Source organism: Moschus berezovskii, chromosome 4, assembly GCF_049115385.1.
Source record: "Moschus berezovskii isolate FMDL1 chromosome 4, NW_MosBer_1.0, whole genome shotgun sequence".
Lineage (NCBI taxonomy): Eukaryota > Metazoa > Chordata > Mammalia > Artiodactyla > Moschidae > Moschus > Moschus berezovskii.
In genome coordinates, this window is record NC_142463.1 from 97,704,090 (window position 1) to 97,721,427 (window position 17,338).

Consider the following 17,338-nt stretch of genomic DNA (forward strand, 5'->3'; position numbering starts at 1 on the left):
AGATAAATAACCTGGAGACAAGGATTGAGAAAGCAAGAAAGGTTTAACAGGATCTAGAAGAAATAAAAAAGAGTCAATATACAATGAATAACGCAATAGATGAGATCAAAAACACTCTGGAGGGAACCAACAGTAGAATAACAGAGGCAGAAGATAGAATAAGTGAGTTAGAAGATAGTATGGTAGAAATAAATGAAGCAGAGAGGAAAAAAGAAAAACGAATTAAAAGAAATGAGGACAATCTCAGAGACCTCTGGGACAATGTTAAACGCCCCAACATCCAAATCATAGGAGTCCCAGAAGAAGAAGACAAGAAGAAAGACCATGAGAAAATACTTGAGGAGATAATAACTGAAAATTTCCCTAAAATGGGGAAGGAAATAATCACCCAAGTACAAGCGAGTCCCAAACAGGATAAACCCAAGGTGAAATATCCCAAGATATATATTAATCAAATTAACAAAGATCAAACACAAAGAACAAATATTAAAAGCAGCAAGGAAAAAGCAACAAATAACACACAAGGGGATCCCCGTAAGGATAACAACTGATCTTTCATAGAAACTCTTCAGGCCAGGAGGGAATGGCAGGGCATACTTAAAGTGATGAAAGAAAGTAACCTACAGCCCAGATTACTGTACCCAGCAAGGATCTCATTCAAATATGAAGGTGAAATCAAAAGTTTTACAGACAAGCGAAAGCTGAGAGAATTCAGCTCCACCAAACCAGCTCTCCAACAAATGCTAAAGGACCTTCTCTCGACAGGAAACACAGATTGAGTGTATAAACTCGATCCCAAAACAACAAAGTAAATGGCAACAGGATCACACTTATTAATAATCACCTTAAATGTAAATGGGTTGAATGCCCCAACCAAAAGACAAAGACCGGCTGAATGGATACAAAAACAAGACCCCCGTATATGTGTCTACAAGAGACCCACCTCAAAACAAGGGACACATACAGACTGAAAGTGAAGGGCTGGAAAAAGATATTCCACGCAAATAGAGACCAAAAGAAAGCAGGAGTAGCAATAGTCATATCAGGTAAAATAGACTTTAAGACAAAGGCTGTGAAAAGAGACAAAGAAGGACACTATATAATGATCAAAGTCTCAATCCAAGAAGAAGATATAACAATTATAAATATATATGAAGAAAGCTGATCGCCAAAGAATTGATGCTTTTGAACTGTGGTGCTGGAGAAGACTCTTGAGAGTCCTTTGGACTGCAAGGAGATCCAACCAGTCCATTCTAAAGGAGATCAATCCTGGGTGTTCATTGGAAGGACTGATGCTGAAGCTGAAACTCCAATACTTTGGCCACCTCATGCGACGAGTTGACTCACTGGAAAAGACTATGATGCTGGGAGGGATTGTGGGCAGGAGGAGACGGGGACGACAGAGAATGAGATGGCTGGATGGCATCACCGACTCGATGGACATGAGTTTGAGTGAACTACAGGAGTTGGTTATGGACAGGGAGGCCTGGCGTGCTGTGATTCATGGGGTCACAAAGAGTCGGACATGACTGATCAACTGAACTGAACTGAACTGATGCACCCAACATCGGAGCACCACAATATGTAAGACAAATGCTAACAAGTATGAAAGGGGAAATCAACAACAACACAACAATAGTGGGAGACTTTAATACCCCACTCGCACCTATGGATAGATCAAGTAAACAGAAAATTAACAAGGAAACACAAAAGTTAAACGATACAATAGACCAGTTAGACCTAATAGATATTTATAGGATATTTCACCCCAAAACAATGAATTTCACCTTCCTCTCAAGCGCACACGGAACCTTCTCCAGGAAAGATCACATCTTGGGCCATAAATCTAGCCTTGGTAAATTCAAAAAAATTGAAATCATTCCAAGCATCTTTTCTGACCACAATGCAGTAAGATTAGATCTCAATTACAGGAGAAAAACTATTAAAAATTCCAACATATGCAGGCTGAACAACACGCTGCTGAATAATGAACAAATCATAGAAGAAATCAAAAAAGAAATCAAAATATGCATAGAAATGAATGAAAATGAAAACACAACAACCCAAAACCTGTGGGATACTGTAAAAGCAGTGCTAAGGGGAAGGTTCATAGCAAAACAGGCACACCTCAAGAAACAAGAAAAAAGCCAACTAACTAACCTAACTCTACACCTAAAGCAACTAGAAAAGGAAGAAATGAAGAACCCTAGGGTTAGTAGAAGGAAAGAAATCTTAAAAATTAGGGCAGAAATAAATACAAAAGAAATAAAAGAGACCTTAGCAAAAATCAACAAAGCCAAAAGCTGGTTCTTTGAGAAGGTAAATAAAATTGACAAACCACTAGCCAGACTCATCAAGAAACAAAGGGAGAAAAACCATATCAATAAAATTAGAAATGAAAATGGAGAGATCACAACAGACAACACAGAAATACAAAGGATCATAAGAGACGATTATCGGCAACTATATGTCAATAAAATGGACAACTTGGAAGAAATGGACAAATTCCTAGAAAACTACAACTTTCCAAAACTGAACCAGGAAGATATAGAAAATCTTAATAGACCCATCACAAGCATGGAAATTGAAACTGTAATCAGAAATCTTCCAGCAAACAAAAGCCCAGGTCAAGATGGCTTCACAGCTGAATTCTACCAAAAATTTAGAGAAGAGCTAACACCTATCCTACTCAAACTCTTCCAGAAAATTGCAGAGGAAGGTAAACTTCCAAAGTCATTCTATGAGGCCACCATCACCCTAATACCAAAACCTGACAAAGATGCCACAAAAAAAGAGAACTTCAGGCCAATATCACTGATGAACATAGATGCAAAAATCCTTAACAAAATTCTAGCAATTAGAATCCAACAACACATCAAAAAGATCATACATCATGACCAAGTGGGCTTTATCCTAGGGATGCAAGGATTCTTCAATATCCACAAATAAATTAATGTAATACACCACATTAACAAATTGAAAAATAAAAACCGTATGATTATCTCAATAGATGCAGAGAAAGCCTTTGACAAAATTCAACATCCATTTATGATAGAAACCTTCCAGAAGGCAGGAATAGAAGGAACATTCCTCAACATAATAAAAGCTATATATGACAAACCCACAGCAAACATTATCCTCAATGGTGAAGAATTGAAAGCATTTCCCCTAAAGTCAGGAACAAGACAAGGGTGCCCACTCTCACCACTACTATTCAACATAGTTTTGGAAGTTTTGGCCACAGTAATCAGAGAAGAAAAAGACATAAAAGGAATCCAAATTGGAAAAGAAGAAGTAAAACTCTCACTGTTTGCAGATGACATGATTCTCTACACAGAAAACCCTAAAGACTCTACCAGAAAATTACTAGAGCTAATCAATGAATATAGTAAAGTTGCAGGATATAAACTCAACACATAGAAATCCCTTGCATTCCTATACACTAATAATGAGAAAATAGAGAAATTAAGGAAACAATTCCATTCACCGTTGCAATGAAAAGAATAAAATACTTAGGAATATATCTACCTAAAGAAACAAAAGACCTATATATAGAAAACTATAAAACATTGGTGAAAGAAATCAGAGAGGACACTAATAGATGGAGAAATATACCGTGTTCATGGATTGGAAGAATATTGTCAAAATGAATATATTACCTAAAGTAATTTATAGGTTCAATGCAATCCCTATCAAGCTACCAACGGTGTTTTTCACAGAGCTAGAACAAATAATTTCACAATTTGTATTGAAATACAAAAAACCTCGAATAGCCAAAGCAATCTTGAGAAAGAAGAATGGAACTGGGGGAATCAACCTGCCGGACCTTCAGGCTCTACTACAAAGCCACAGTCATCAAGACAGTATGGTACTGGCATAAAGACAGAAATATAGATCAATGGAACGAAATAGAAAGCCCAGAGATAAATCCATGCACCTATGGACAACTTAACTTTGACAAAGGAGGCAAGAATATTCAATGGAGAAAAGACAATCTCTTTAACAAGTGGTGCTGGGAAAACTGGTCAACCACTTGTAAAAGAATGAAACTAGAACACTCCCTAACACCATACACAAAAATTAACTCAAAATGGATTAAAGATCTAAATGTAAGATCAGAAACTATAAAACTCCTAGAGGAGAACATAGGCAAAACACTCTCTGACATAAATCACAGCAGGATTCTCCAAGACCCACCTCCCAGAATATTGGAAATTAAAGCAAAAATAAACAAATGGGACCTAATTAAAATTAAAAGCTTCTGCACAGCAAAGGGGAAACTATAAGTAAGATGAAAAGACAGCCTTCAGAATGGGAGGAAATAATAGCAAATGAAGCAACTGACAAAGGATTAATCTCCAAAATATACAAGCAGCTCCTGCAGCTCAATTCCAGAAAAATAAATGACCCAATCAAAAAATGGGTCAAAGTACTAAACAGACATTTCTCCAAAGAAGACATACAGATGGCTAACAAACACATGAAAAGATGCTCAACATCACTCATAATCAGAAAAATGAAAATCAAAACCACAATGAGGTACCATTTCACACCAGTCAGAATGGCTGCTATCCAAACGTCCACAAGCAATAAATGCTGGAGAGGGTGTGGAGAAAAGGGAACCTCTTACACTGTTGGTGGGAATGCAAACTAGTACAGCCACTATGGAGAATAGTGTGGAGATTCCTTAAAAAACTGGAAATAGAACTGCCATACGACCCAGCAATCCCATTCCTGGGCATACACACCGAGGAAACCAGAATTGAAAGAGACACATGTACTCTGATGTTCACTGCAGCACTGTTTACAATAGCCAGGACATGGAAGCAACCTAGATGTCCATCTGCAGACGAATGGATAAGAAAGCTGTGGTACATTTACACAATGGAGTACTACTCAGCAATGAAAAAGAATATATTTGAATCAGTTCTAATGAGGTGGATGAAACTGGAGCCTAGTATACAGAGTGAAGTAAGCCAGAAAGAAAAACACCAATACCGTATACTAATACATGTATATGGAACATAGCAAGAGGATAACGATAACCCATATGAGACAGCAAAAGAGACACAGATGTATAGAACAGTCTTTTGGACTCTGTGGGAGAGGGTGAGGGTGGGGTGATTTGGGAGAATGGCATTGAAACATGTATATTATCATGTGAAATGAATCTGACGTGGTTGGGGGCTCCCCATCTCAACACTCTGTGGATTCAAGAGGCCGTTCCTTCCGGAAGTGTATAAATTAGCCTGGGATAGAAACTGCACGCTGAATTTACTAATTAAGAAATGAGAAACCAGAACTATAAAGGTGGCATAGAAATACAAGAAACCATTCTTAAGTAATCTTTTAAAACTTTGAACAGAGTTACAGATGTTACCATTTGTTATAAACTGGTATATATAATTTAACCAGAACCAAAAGACAATTAGTATTGTGTGAATTCTGAAGCACTTTCAACATGTTGTAGGAATAATGTGGACTTTCTTGAGTTTAACACATTCATAAGTAAATGGTCTGTATCTTGTGCCCTTGTTGGTTTTCTGTGAGCTGTAGTTTCTGGGAAGTGAGCAGCTCTCATTCCTGTAACTCTTGTAATCCAGTCAATTCGTGTGCCTCCTTCATAAGGATTCAGTATAGCTGTAGTGCTGTTGTCCCTCTGATAGGAACTCTAACTCTGTGTAAAGCCCCAAAGGTCCGTTACTTATTTTTATTTTACACTGTACTATATTGGGGTCGCGGAGAGTCGGACACGACTGAGCGACTGAACTGAACTGAACTGAACTGAATATTTCACTTACAGTGTTGTGTTTGTTTCAGGTGTATAGCAAAGTGATACAGTCATATATATATATATATGTGAATTAATAAAAACAGTTCCAGGCTTTTGATGGGGTGCTCATGGTTTATAACATAAATGGCATTATTTTGAGAGGGGGATAACTTAGGTATGGTATAGTATAATTTTAATTAGTTTTTAAAATTTAATTAATAAAAACAAACAAACAAACAAAACATAAGTATCAATTCTTCAGTGCTCAGTTTTCTTCATGGTCCCACTCTCACATCCATACATGACTACTGAAAAAAACATAGCTTTGACTAGATGGACCTCTGTTGACAAAGTAATGTCTCTGCTTTTTAATATGTCAGATTGACTGTAATTTACTTAAAGCTGCTCTGGACAGAAAAAGATGGCCTAACATTCCCAGAACTGAGACATATACACCAGGTGAAGTGCCATCTAGAAAAGTCAAAAAGAAAACCTGTAAAAAGGAGATAGCTTTCTTTCTAAGAAGTTAGCCTGGAAAAACAGCTGTGCTGAAACATACAGATTCAACACGACAAATATAGCAATGACTCATATACATACGTACATAGTGTCTTCAATATAGCAGCCAGTTGGCAAATAGAATTCTCATGATTTTACATACCTGTACTTCCCAGAGTTTATTATCTTTTTTTTTAAGTTTCACAATAATTTTAATTAGAAAAATGATGATGCTATGCCATCAGTGTTTATGAATCGTGTCAAGTGACAACAGACAGTAATGTACTTAACCATTTAAAAATTGTCATTTTTAGATCCAAGCATGGTATTAAAAAACAAAAAAGTAATACTCTACTATCTTCTTAAAAAACTGACAGTGATATGTCTTTATTTGGAATAAGCAAGTTTAAGAAATAGCTATTTATAATCTTTAAAACAATGCACTGAAAATAAGTCTTAATTTCAGAGTTTTATTGTATTGCACTAAAGGAACAGCAGGATGGTTATACAATGTTCTCTCTCATTCGGTTTTGAAAACCTAAAGTACTTGCAAATTCTTAAGAATACCTTTACCACCAGATTAGAACATTTAGTAACCAATTTCTTAATAAGTAAAGTCTCACAAATTAAAACACATTTAAAATAGCTTTAAATGCATTCTTCACAAGTATGTCAGTGTATATTTTTGTATCGTGTTCACTTATGCTTAAGAATTAAAGCAAGTATATTACTCTGGTGGAAATACGGGGAAATCTCTCATTCATGCAATATACAGGGATAGTATTTCAAGTCCAAGGGGAAAAAAATCCCACTCTTATTTTTTTAATGCATCCATATATAATCACCTACATGATAGATAAGGAAACCCATGAAGTTTCCCACAGGTCAGATACATATTTTCAGTTCATCAGAAGCACCTGATATCTATAGCTAATTTATAATTAAATGGCATTTCAATAAAACCAAAATGAGCCCTACAAGTTCCTATAAACGAAAGCTTCCAATGGACTAAGGACAGTCAATAATTAATGCAATCATTCAAGGGATTATGGCTGCTCCTTAAGGAGTGCAAGTTCAAACCTGTCAACACCAGAGGTATCATTTTATATTAATTTATACATAATTCCATTTAAATTCTTTATCCGAGTATAACATATGAAAACAGTCTTTCCACAAGCAAAAAATGTGGAAACATTTAAAAAATAAGGAGTCATTTTTAAAGTAACTGATCAGATTCCATAGGCTACTCTTGGAAACAGGATCTTGCTGGATAGAATCCCTTCGTTGGTGGCTTTTTGCATGCACATAACTGGACCAATTCTTCTAAGCGTTGTTCTAAGAGCTCACCAAAACATAGATCATGCCATATAGGTAGTAAAAAAATGCTAGAAGATAAAAAACTAATTTGCACCATCCTTCTTTCTGACAATATGCTAGAATATCTGCATTCATGATGGTTGTAGGATCATAGAGTCCTGGTCCACTCATCACTGGTCTACTCATATACCTCCAAATATGATATGCCAAGAGGGGCATATTGAGACCCAGTGTAAGCCACTCTGCTGCACAAAGAAACATGACACAGAAGAAAGCATGGATGAGGTACTCTGGAAGGACAAGAGGATTCAGGGTATTACACTGGTCTATAGGATTCTTGTAATCAGTCTTCAGCTCATCGAATGCTATAATGTGCCAAATGGCGAAGAAGATGAGCGCGGCGTTGAGCAGCAGCGCCAACATATAGCAGAAGGCCGCGAACGTGAACGCCATGGCCGGGGGAAAGGCAGCAGCGCGGGTGCCAGCGGAGAAAGGCTGCGCAGGGCCCTCTGGGTAAAACCATTCACTTCCCGCGGCCACAGCCCACACAGCCGCTTGCCGCCGCCTCCGCCGCCGCGGCGCCTGCTATACTTCCCAGAGTTTAATATAAAACTTTCCTCTGTCAACTGATTTCACACACTGAGTAGAGGATAAGCCTCCCTCCATTATGACGTCTGTTTATGGTTCTGCTGATAAGGAAAAGGACCTTTGAAGTCCTTTTCAGTAGTATTCCTAAGAATGCTTATTACATTTCTTTAACTTCTCCCAAAGGAGTCAAGTTCAGATGGTACAGAAGAGTAGTCAAAATCTTATTCCAGTGTGCACATGGGTGCACACACACACCTCTTTCCCCAGGAAGACACTCAATCTTCTGGTCTAGGGAAACAGGTTTCTGTTCCTAGACCCAAGGACAGAGGAAGATTTCCCATGGGAGACAAGAGACCCATTATTTGTCATCTTGTCTCTCTGAAACTTTCCAACTGGGTGGATGTTCCCACCCCGAATTGTGAAACACTATAATCATAGACAATAATAGCTGTTACACCTACCTCCTCCTTGATGCTTTCATTAATCTTGTTAGTGCTGCTAAGGTATAGCAGTGGCCAAAATCAAGCTCTCTCTCTTTCACATTGCCTAAAATCCAACCTCACTCATCACGCTGCCAATGTTCTCATGCTGGTGAGTAAGTAATGACACACGTGCCAAGGCCAATGAGGATGGGCAGAAGGTGTTGGTGAATGCCAGCTTTGAACTCTATAAAATTATAGAGCTATAAAATAAGTGTTGCTAAGCTTATTTGGAATGCAAAAGTAGGAAGTCAAGAAACACCTGGAGTAACAGGCAAATTTGGCCTTGGAGCACGGAATGAAGCAGGGTAAAGGCTAATAGAGTTTTGCTAAGAGAATGCACTGGTCATAGCAAACACCCTCTTCCAACATCACAAGAGAAGACTCTACACATGGACATCACCAGATGGTCAATACCGATATCAGATTGATTATATTCTTTGCAGCCAAAGATGGAGAAGCTCTATGCAGTTAGCAAAAACAGGACCAGGAGCTGACTATGGCTCAGATCATGAACTCCTTATTGCCAAATTCAGACTTAAATTGAAGAAAGTAGGGAAAACCACCAGACCATTCAGATATGACCTAAATCAAATCCCTTATGATTATACAGTGGAAGTGAGAAATAGATTTAAGGGACTAGATCTGATAGAGTGCCTGATGAACTATGAACGGAGGTTCGTGACATTGTACAGGAGGCAGGGACCAAGACCATTCCCATGGAAAAGAAATGCAAAAAAGCAAAATGGCTGTCTGAGGAGGTCTTACAAATAGCTGTGAAAAAAGAGAAGTGAAAAGCAAAGGAGAAACAGAAAGATATAAGCATCTGAATGCAGAGTTCTAAAGAAGAGCAAGGAGAGATAAGAAAGCCTTCCTCAGTGATCAATGCAAAGAATTAGAGGAAAACAACAGAATAGGAAAGACAAGAGATCTCTTCAAGAAAATTAGAGACACCAAGGGAACATTTCATGCAAAGATGGTCTCAATAAAGGACAGAAATGGTGTGGACCTAACAGAAGCAGAAGATATTAAGAATAGGTGACAAGAATACATAGAAGAACTATACAAAAAAGATCTTCACGACCAAGATAATCACAATGGTGTGATCACTCACCTAGAGCCAGACATCTTGGAATGTGAAGTCAAGTGGGACTTAGAAAGCATCACTACGAACAAAGCTAGTGGAGGTGATGGAATTCCAGTTGAGCTATTTCAAATCCTGAAAGATGATGCTGTGAAAGTGCTGCACTCAATATGCCAGCAAATTTGTAAAACTCAGCAGTGGCCACAGGATTGGAAAAGGTCAGTCTTCATCCCAATCCCAAAGAAAGGCGATGCCAAAGAATGCTCAAACTACTGCACAATTGCACTCATCTCACATGCTTGTAAAGTCATGCTCAAAATTCTCCAAGCCAGGCTTCAGCAATACGTGAACCGTGAACTTCCAGATGTTCAAGCTGGTTTTAGAAAAGGCAGAGACACCAGAGATCAAATGGCCAACATCCGCTGGATCATGGAGAAAGCAAGAGAGTTCCAGAAAAACATCTATTTCTGCTTCATTGACTATGCCAAAGTCTTTGACTGTGTGGATCACAATAAACTGTGGAACATTCTTCAAGAGATGGGAATACCAGACCACCTGACCTGCCTCTTGAGAAACCTGCATGCAGGCAGGAAGCAACAGTTAGAACTGGACATGGAACAACAGACTGGTTCCAAATAGGAAAAGGAGTACGTCAAGGTTGTATATTGTAACCTTGCTTATTTAACTTATATGCAGAGTACATCATGAGGAACGCTGGGCTGGAAGAAGCACAAGCTGGAATCAAGATTGCTGGGAGAAATATCAATAACCTCAGATATGCAGATGACATCAACCTTATGGCAGAAAGTGAAGAGGAACTAAAAAGCCTGTTGATTAAAGTGAAAGAGGAGAGTGAAAAAGTTGGCTTGAAGCTAAACATTCAGAAAACTAAGATCATGGCATCTGGTCCCATCAATTCATGGCAAATAGATGGGGAAACAGTGGAAACAGTGTCAGACTTTATTTTGGGGGGCTCCAAAATCACTGCGGATGCTGATTGCAGCCATGAAATTAAAAGACACTTACTCCTTGGAAGGAAAGTTATGACCAACCTTGATAGCATATTAAAAAGCAGAGATATTACTTTGCCAACCAAGGTCCATCTAGTCAAGGGTATGGTTTTTCCCGTGGTCATGTATGGATGTGAGAGTTGGACTGTGAAGAAAGCTGATCGCCGAAGAATTGATGCTTTTGAACTGTGGTGCTGGAGAAGACTCTTGAGAGTCCCTTGGACTGCAAGGAGAGCCAACCAGTCCATTCTAAAGGAGATCAGTCCTGGGTGTTCATTGGAAGGACTGATGCTAAAGCTGAATCTCCAATACTTTGGCCACCTCATGAGACGAGTTGACTCACTGGAAAACAGTCTGATTCTGGGAGTGATTGGGGGCAGGAGGAGAAGGGGACGACAGAGAATGAGATTGGCTGGACGGCATCACCGATTCAACGGACATGAGTTTGAGTGAACTCCAGGAGTTGGTGATGGACAGGGAGGCCTGGTGTGCTGTGATTCATGGGGTCGCAAAGAGTCGGACACGACTGAGTGACTGAACTGTACTGAACTGAAGCTTATTTGGAGTTATTTTCCCCAACTGGGATCTAAGATATGTGTGTTTCTCAATGAGGTGCAACCATTGTTTCAGGAGATGTGGGCAAACATGCAGCTACACAATTGTATCAGACACTGAAAGTCTCCAGGTTGGATCTCTTTTCTGTTACATCTTTTCCTTCAGTGGTAACTTACATTGGTGCTAAAATTTCTTTGCCTCTATAGTTGTAACCAGCAGAGTCTAGGGCTATGATAAAAATAAGGCCTCATCACAGCATCTTTGGAGATTCTTATGATATCTGGTAGGACATACAGTACTGAAATATGGATGCTTTCTTTTTAAAAAAATTTTTTTTTTCAATTTTATTAAAATACAAAGCACAATGCCAAAATCATTAACAGTTAAAATTTCACTAAATGAAAAAATACTATAGAATACACAGTTGTAAAAAGCTACATTACGTTATTTTACAACTGCCTCAAGCTGCAAAAAAAAAAAAAAAAAAAACCCTAATGCCAGCAAAGTGATACAGTCATGTATATATATATATGAATTAACAAAAGCAGTTCCCGTCTTTTGATGGGGTGTTCATAGTTTATAACATACATGGCATTATTTTGAGAGAGGGATAACCTAGGTATGGCATTGGATGCTTTCTTAAAAATTGAACATTCTGACAGCACCGGAACTCTGCTAAATGTTATGTGGCAGCCTGGATGGGAGGAGAGTTTGGGGGAGAATGGATACATGCATATGCAAGGCTGAGTCCCTTCTCTGTTCACCTGAAACCATCACAACATTGTTAATCAGCTACACCTCAATATAAAATAAAAAAGTTTTTTTTAAATTGGGTATTGTGAATGTTATATAGGGAAAAAAGCATCCATTTGTCCAACTGCAGCCTTTCTTGGTCATGTCTCACTTTCAGCACCTTGCTTGACCCACAAGGATCTGCACAGGACGAGAGGGAGCATCAGGAGAGAAGGGAGGGGTAAACTGGCTCCAGTAGCTTTCACAGTAACAAACATTTGTTACGGATGTCTTTCTCCATCACCTTCTGGCTTTGCACCCTTGGTATCCTGTGACCTTAGATGTGACATCCTGGCTCTTGTGTCCCTTCTCCAGCAAGTAGAAAGGCAAAGGCAAATCCCTCCAAGACTGGAGGGACTGCAGGCTGAGCCTGGGGCATTGTGGTTAATGGGGAGGTGGAGGAGCTGCTAACAGCATTCCTCCCCAGCCCTCCAAACACACAGCCGTGCTTCACTTGGGCTAGTTCTCCTGGACCATACAGAACACATGCGTCCTTTCATCCCGCGGGCATACGAGGTAAAGTGGGGACAGACTTCAGGCAGGAAGGGTGGGAGAGTGAGAATGAGTAAGAGGAGGCAGGAGGTGAAGCTGGTCTGGAAGGGACAGGGCAGCACGGAGTGGTCCTGACACCCACCGTGCCTGTCACCTACCCCTAAATGATCCCCAGCAAGTACACTCCGGAGTTTAACTTTGATCCCCAGACACCAAAGTACTGAAAGACAGGGAGGACACTGATTTTCTGCGATGGATTTTGAAAAGAAAGTAAATAAATGAAAAGATATTGAGAAGTGTGTACTAAGATCAGTCGAGATGAGATCAACAGACTTGCGTGTGGCGGGAATGTTCACTGCCCCAGAAGGGTGTGCTTTCTTAGTCAAAAACACACTTCGACACTTCCCTTTGGCACTGCTCATTTTGCTCAGACCCACCTGGTACGTTCCCTGTGGCTTTGCAATGATGGACGTCCCGTCCCCAAAGGTGGCGCAGCAGCTACTGTCCTCGCAATTGGTGATGACAGTGGCATAGTGCGAGCTTTCAATCCGCATGCACTTTACCTGCCTGGTGATCCTCTGAGGACCTTCGGCTGTGGGCAGATGCAAACAAGCAGGTCTGAGAGGAAGCACGCGAGGGGAACCTGCCTGCCTGCTGACTGCCTGGCTGAGAACTCACTCCATGGGGCTGCCATATGGGCTACTGCAATATCAACTCGGAGCCTTTGGTTGAGAAGGCATATTAATTTAGTGTGCTGTTTTTGTCCTCACCGTTCTTTTTGAGAAATTGAAAACATCCAGAAAAGCACAAAATATAATTTAACTATATACGTTTGCCAATCAAAATTTACACTCATTAACATTTTGCCATATTTGCTTCATTTTTAACATGTACATAAGAGAGAAATTACAGGTAAAGTTCACATCTCTCCCTATCTCTGAGTTTATTTCTTTTTCTCACAATCCACTATAATACTTTTATATAAATGTATGTATCAGAAATATTTTGTTGCTTTAAATTCACATAAGCTATACATCACCCTGTATATCATACTACTGGATTTCCCTGGTGGCCCAGACAATAAAGAATCTGCCTGCAATGCAGGAGGCCTGGGTTCGATCCCTGGGTCAGGAAGATGCCCTGGAGAAGGGAATGGCTACCCTTTCCCTACAGTATTCTTGCCTGGAGAATTTCATAGACAGAGGAGCCGGGTGGGCTACACTCCATGGGGTCTCAAAAGAATCAAACATGACTGAGCAGCTGACACACACTTGAATTTTTCACTTAATGGCACTTAGTGGCCTTTAGCCATCTTGATATATCTGTGCCTATGTAAATAGGTACATGTGTGGGTACTTCATTTATTTTGATTTCTGTATAGTACCCCTTTGTAAGAATAAACCACATTTTATTTATCTGTTCTGCTGTTAATGGACATTTATGCTTTCCCAACATTTTAATATTATACTCAGTGTTGCAAGAAGCATCTCTGTACTTGTTGCTCTGTGCAAATGTATGAGTGTCTTTCCCAAGAAAAGGAAAAAGTTTTGAAAACTATCCCAGGAAAATTAGAATGGACATTTTTCTAGTGGGGAATTGACTTGCAGAGATATTTCCCAACCCATCCCCTATAACCCAATAAAAATAAAAACAAAACAAAAGAGTATCTTTCTATATATACCCAGATGGAGAATTAGTGTATCACATGATATGCACTTTTCAATTCACCAGATATTTTTAAATTGCCCAAATGGCTTTTTTAATTTTCACTCTACCAGGGTATGAAGGTTCCTCTCTTTCCACTCACTTGCCATTTTATTGCATTTAATTTGGCAATGAATCATTTAAGGCATTCAACAAATAAACCCTAGAATTAAACAAAAGTGAATCAGGGAATAATTTTTATTTCAAAATCTTGTTTAAATTTAGCTGAGGAAGGGTGTCAGGCTTTTAGATAATATGAACAGACTGCAGTTCATTAGCAGTTGCCACTTGCTTTTCTGAGAATTGTCAGACAGAATTGAAGGAGGACATATCTGAGGTCTATGTAAGAAAATTAGATTCCTTAAGGATTAAAGGAAACAGGTCTGAAATCTAATTGCTCAGTACAATTGAGTCATGATTATTAACTTTTAGTTAATACCAATCCAGGTCATAGCTTTTTAGTGGTAAAAATAGGGAAAGCACTATTACTATCCATTAGCCAACTAGAGCTGTTATCACTACCATGTCAGCTGAGGATAGAGACCATAATAAAGGTCCTCATTGGTTCTGGTTGGGACTGCCTGGGTATTCTTTGGTTGATTTGAGTTCTTAAAAAAAAATTGTTTTTCTTACAAGTGTTTTTGAAAACTCAGTGAAGTTTTTACCTATCCTATAGTAAAGACATAGAATACTGTCATCTACTTGAAAAAGAATAAATACATGCATATGTTTCACTGAATCACTTTGCTATGCACCCGAAACACAACATTATTAACTAGCTATCTGCTGCTGCTGCTCGGTTGCCTCAGTCATGTCCAACTCTTCGAGACTCTGCAGTCCGCCAGAAAAAATAAAGCTTACCTGTCTCTTGATCCTCCGAAGAAGTAGTCAGATCTTCATAAACTTGATAAAAGGTTGTGATTCTGGTACCATCAGCATGATCCACTATCCGAGTACCATCTTTCTTTTCAATGATGACCACTTTGTCTTCTCGAGTTGTCATGACCTGAACATACAAAGGCAGAGCATCATCATTTGCTCAGGTGGTTGGTTAATCCCAAGTTTGCTTATTTTTATACCCCAATGGTTACCATCAAAAGCCTGATTATTTAAAAGTGAAAGTTTTATCTCATCTACTTGATCTAATCTTTATAACAACCCTGGAGGAAACTCAGGCTTAGAGCAGTTAAGTAACTTGCCCAAAGTCACTCAGCATTGCCAGAGCTGATGCCGAACTAAGACTGCATTACTTCAACACTGATGCTTCTTCCATGGTCACACATTTGTGAGTCAAAAGCTAATGTCAGGAGTGATCTGGCCCAGGTATATGCAGGAAGATGACCCCAGGTCCTGCTCCCTTGGAAACTACAGGTTTAAGATAAGCCAGGGACCACTGGTGTCTGTAGTGAGGGTTCTGATGTGGTCTGCTTCCCCTGAGGATGCAATGCCAGAGCCTGGATTTTGTGTGCTGGTACAGGGAAGCAGGGATTAAAGGTGTGCTGGACACAAGGGAACTCAGAGACCAATGGGCAGAGTGGTGGGAGCAAGGCTAGAAGGTGAGGGACCATATTGGGAAGCTTGTTAAGTCATATTAAGGACTCAGTTGTTATCCAAAGCGGGGCAAAGCAGTAGAGAAGAGTTTTAGGTGTGTGGTCTAGAGACGGAAACCCAGAAAGGATTTAGTCCTAGTAAGTGCTTCAATTTGAAAGAACACTGAGACCTTTGTTTCCTGTAGCCAAATGGTTCAGAGGAACTCTAAACCCCCAGCTGCACATTTGTATATGAAGGTGTGGAGGGCATGGAGATGCATTGCCCAGGTCTCTCTTCAAGACAGGATTTGCTCCCCAGCTGTGGGGAGGGAAGTTGGCAAACAGCCTCCAGATGTCAGTTCTTCCAGCACTTGCCTCAGCTGCAGAGAGATGCCTTGCCTGACTCCCACTGTTCTGCTGAGGCAGAGGTACACTGATCTGGCTCCTGCTCTCTGACTTGGGACACTGGGACAGATGACACTGGCTCCTGAGCTCCTGCCAGTGGAGCTTTGTGGTGTCTGCACCATAGCTCGGCTTCTCTCTCTGCCCATTCCTGCTTCCCCCGCTTCCTTTCACAAATGGTGCCTCTTAAAAACATCTTAAACAGCAAACTTCATCTGTTTAACTGGCAACAATGCACTCCAGTTGTATAATGCATATTATAGGCAAAAGGAGAGAAGGGCGACAGAGGATGAGATGGTTGGATGGCATCACCAACTCAATGGACATGAGTTTGAGCAAACTTCGGGAGATAGTGAAGGACAGGGAAGCCTGGTGTGCTGTAGCCCCTGGGGTCACCAAGAGTCGAACATGACTTAGCGACTGAACAACAACAATGCATATTTTAAAATCATTGAGTACTTTCTACCTTGTACTGCCCTAACTGTAAGGGACACAGTTTTCACTAAAGACTCCAGATGAATACGAAGTTTGCTAGCTGTTTTCTGACTCTTGTCTGGGGCTTTTGGGAGAAGATGATAATTACATTTGTATCTTTTTATGGTAGGCAGAAAATAGTATATTTCAGAAAGAAGTCCATGCTAATCATTAAGTTCTTCTCTTTCACACTCTCAGCCAATGACACAGATGTGTATATCTATCCATCTACTGAATGTATCTAATGAGGAATACTGCTGTAGAATGCAGGATTGAGAACATGAGCTTTGGAGTTAAGCTGCCCAAGTTCAATTTCTGACTCCGCAGGTGATTTAGGCAAGTTGCTTACTTACTGTGTTCTAGTTTCCTCATCTGCAAAATGGAGTCAACATCAGCATATTTTTTAGAGACATTATATGGATTAAATGAGAGAATGCTGGTAAAGTGGTTCACATTTAATTTATCAAGTTAGCAATGCTAAATACTAGCTCTTTATCTAGTATAGAAATTTACAGATTATTGCTTAGAACTATTCTAACATTTCATGACAACACATAACATTGACATTTTCTCGTCACCATAGGCTCAGGAAATAATCATTTTTATTGGTAGTAAGAACACAATAGCAAGAATATTTCCTG

The 17,338-nt window shown here is 39.7% G+C and overlaps 1 protein-coding gene and 1 pseudogene across 1 annotated transcript in view; both read right to left on the reverse strand.

The window, feature by feature from the left end:
- Nucleotides 1-17,338, reverse strand: part of SPAG17 (sperm associated antigen 17) — a 269,667-nt gene that overhangs the window by 54,472 nt on the left and 197,857 nt on the right. Inside the window, exons 30-31 of the mRNA XM_055403672.2 lie at nucleotides 15,154-15,298; nucleotides 13,026-13,180 (exon numbers count right to left, since the gene is read on the reverse strand). Coding sequence (XP_055259647.2) covers nucleotides 13,026-13,180; nucleotides 15,154-15,298 — 300 coding nt within the window. The remainder of the gene's footprint in view (nucleotides 1-13,025; nucleotides 13,181-15,153; nucleotides 15,299-17,338) is intronic.
- LOC129541636 (protein cornichon homolog 1 pseudogene) lies at nucleotides 7,302-8,119 on the reverse strand (annotated as a pseudogene).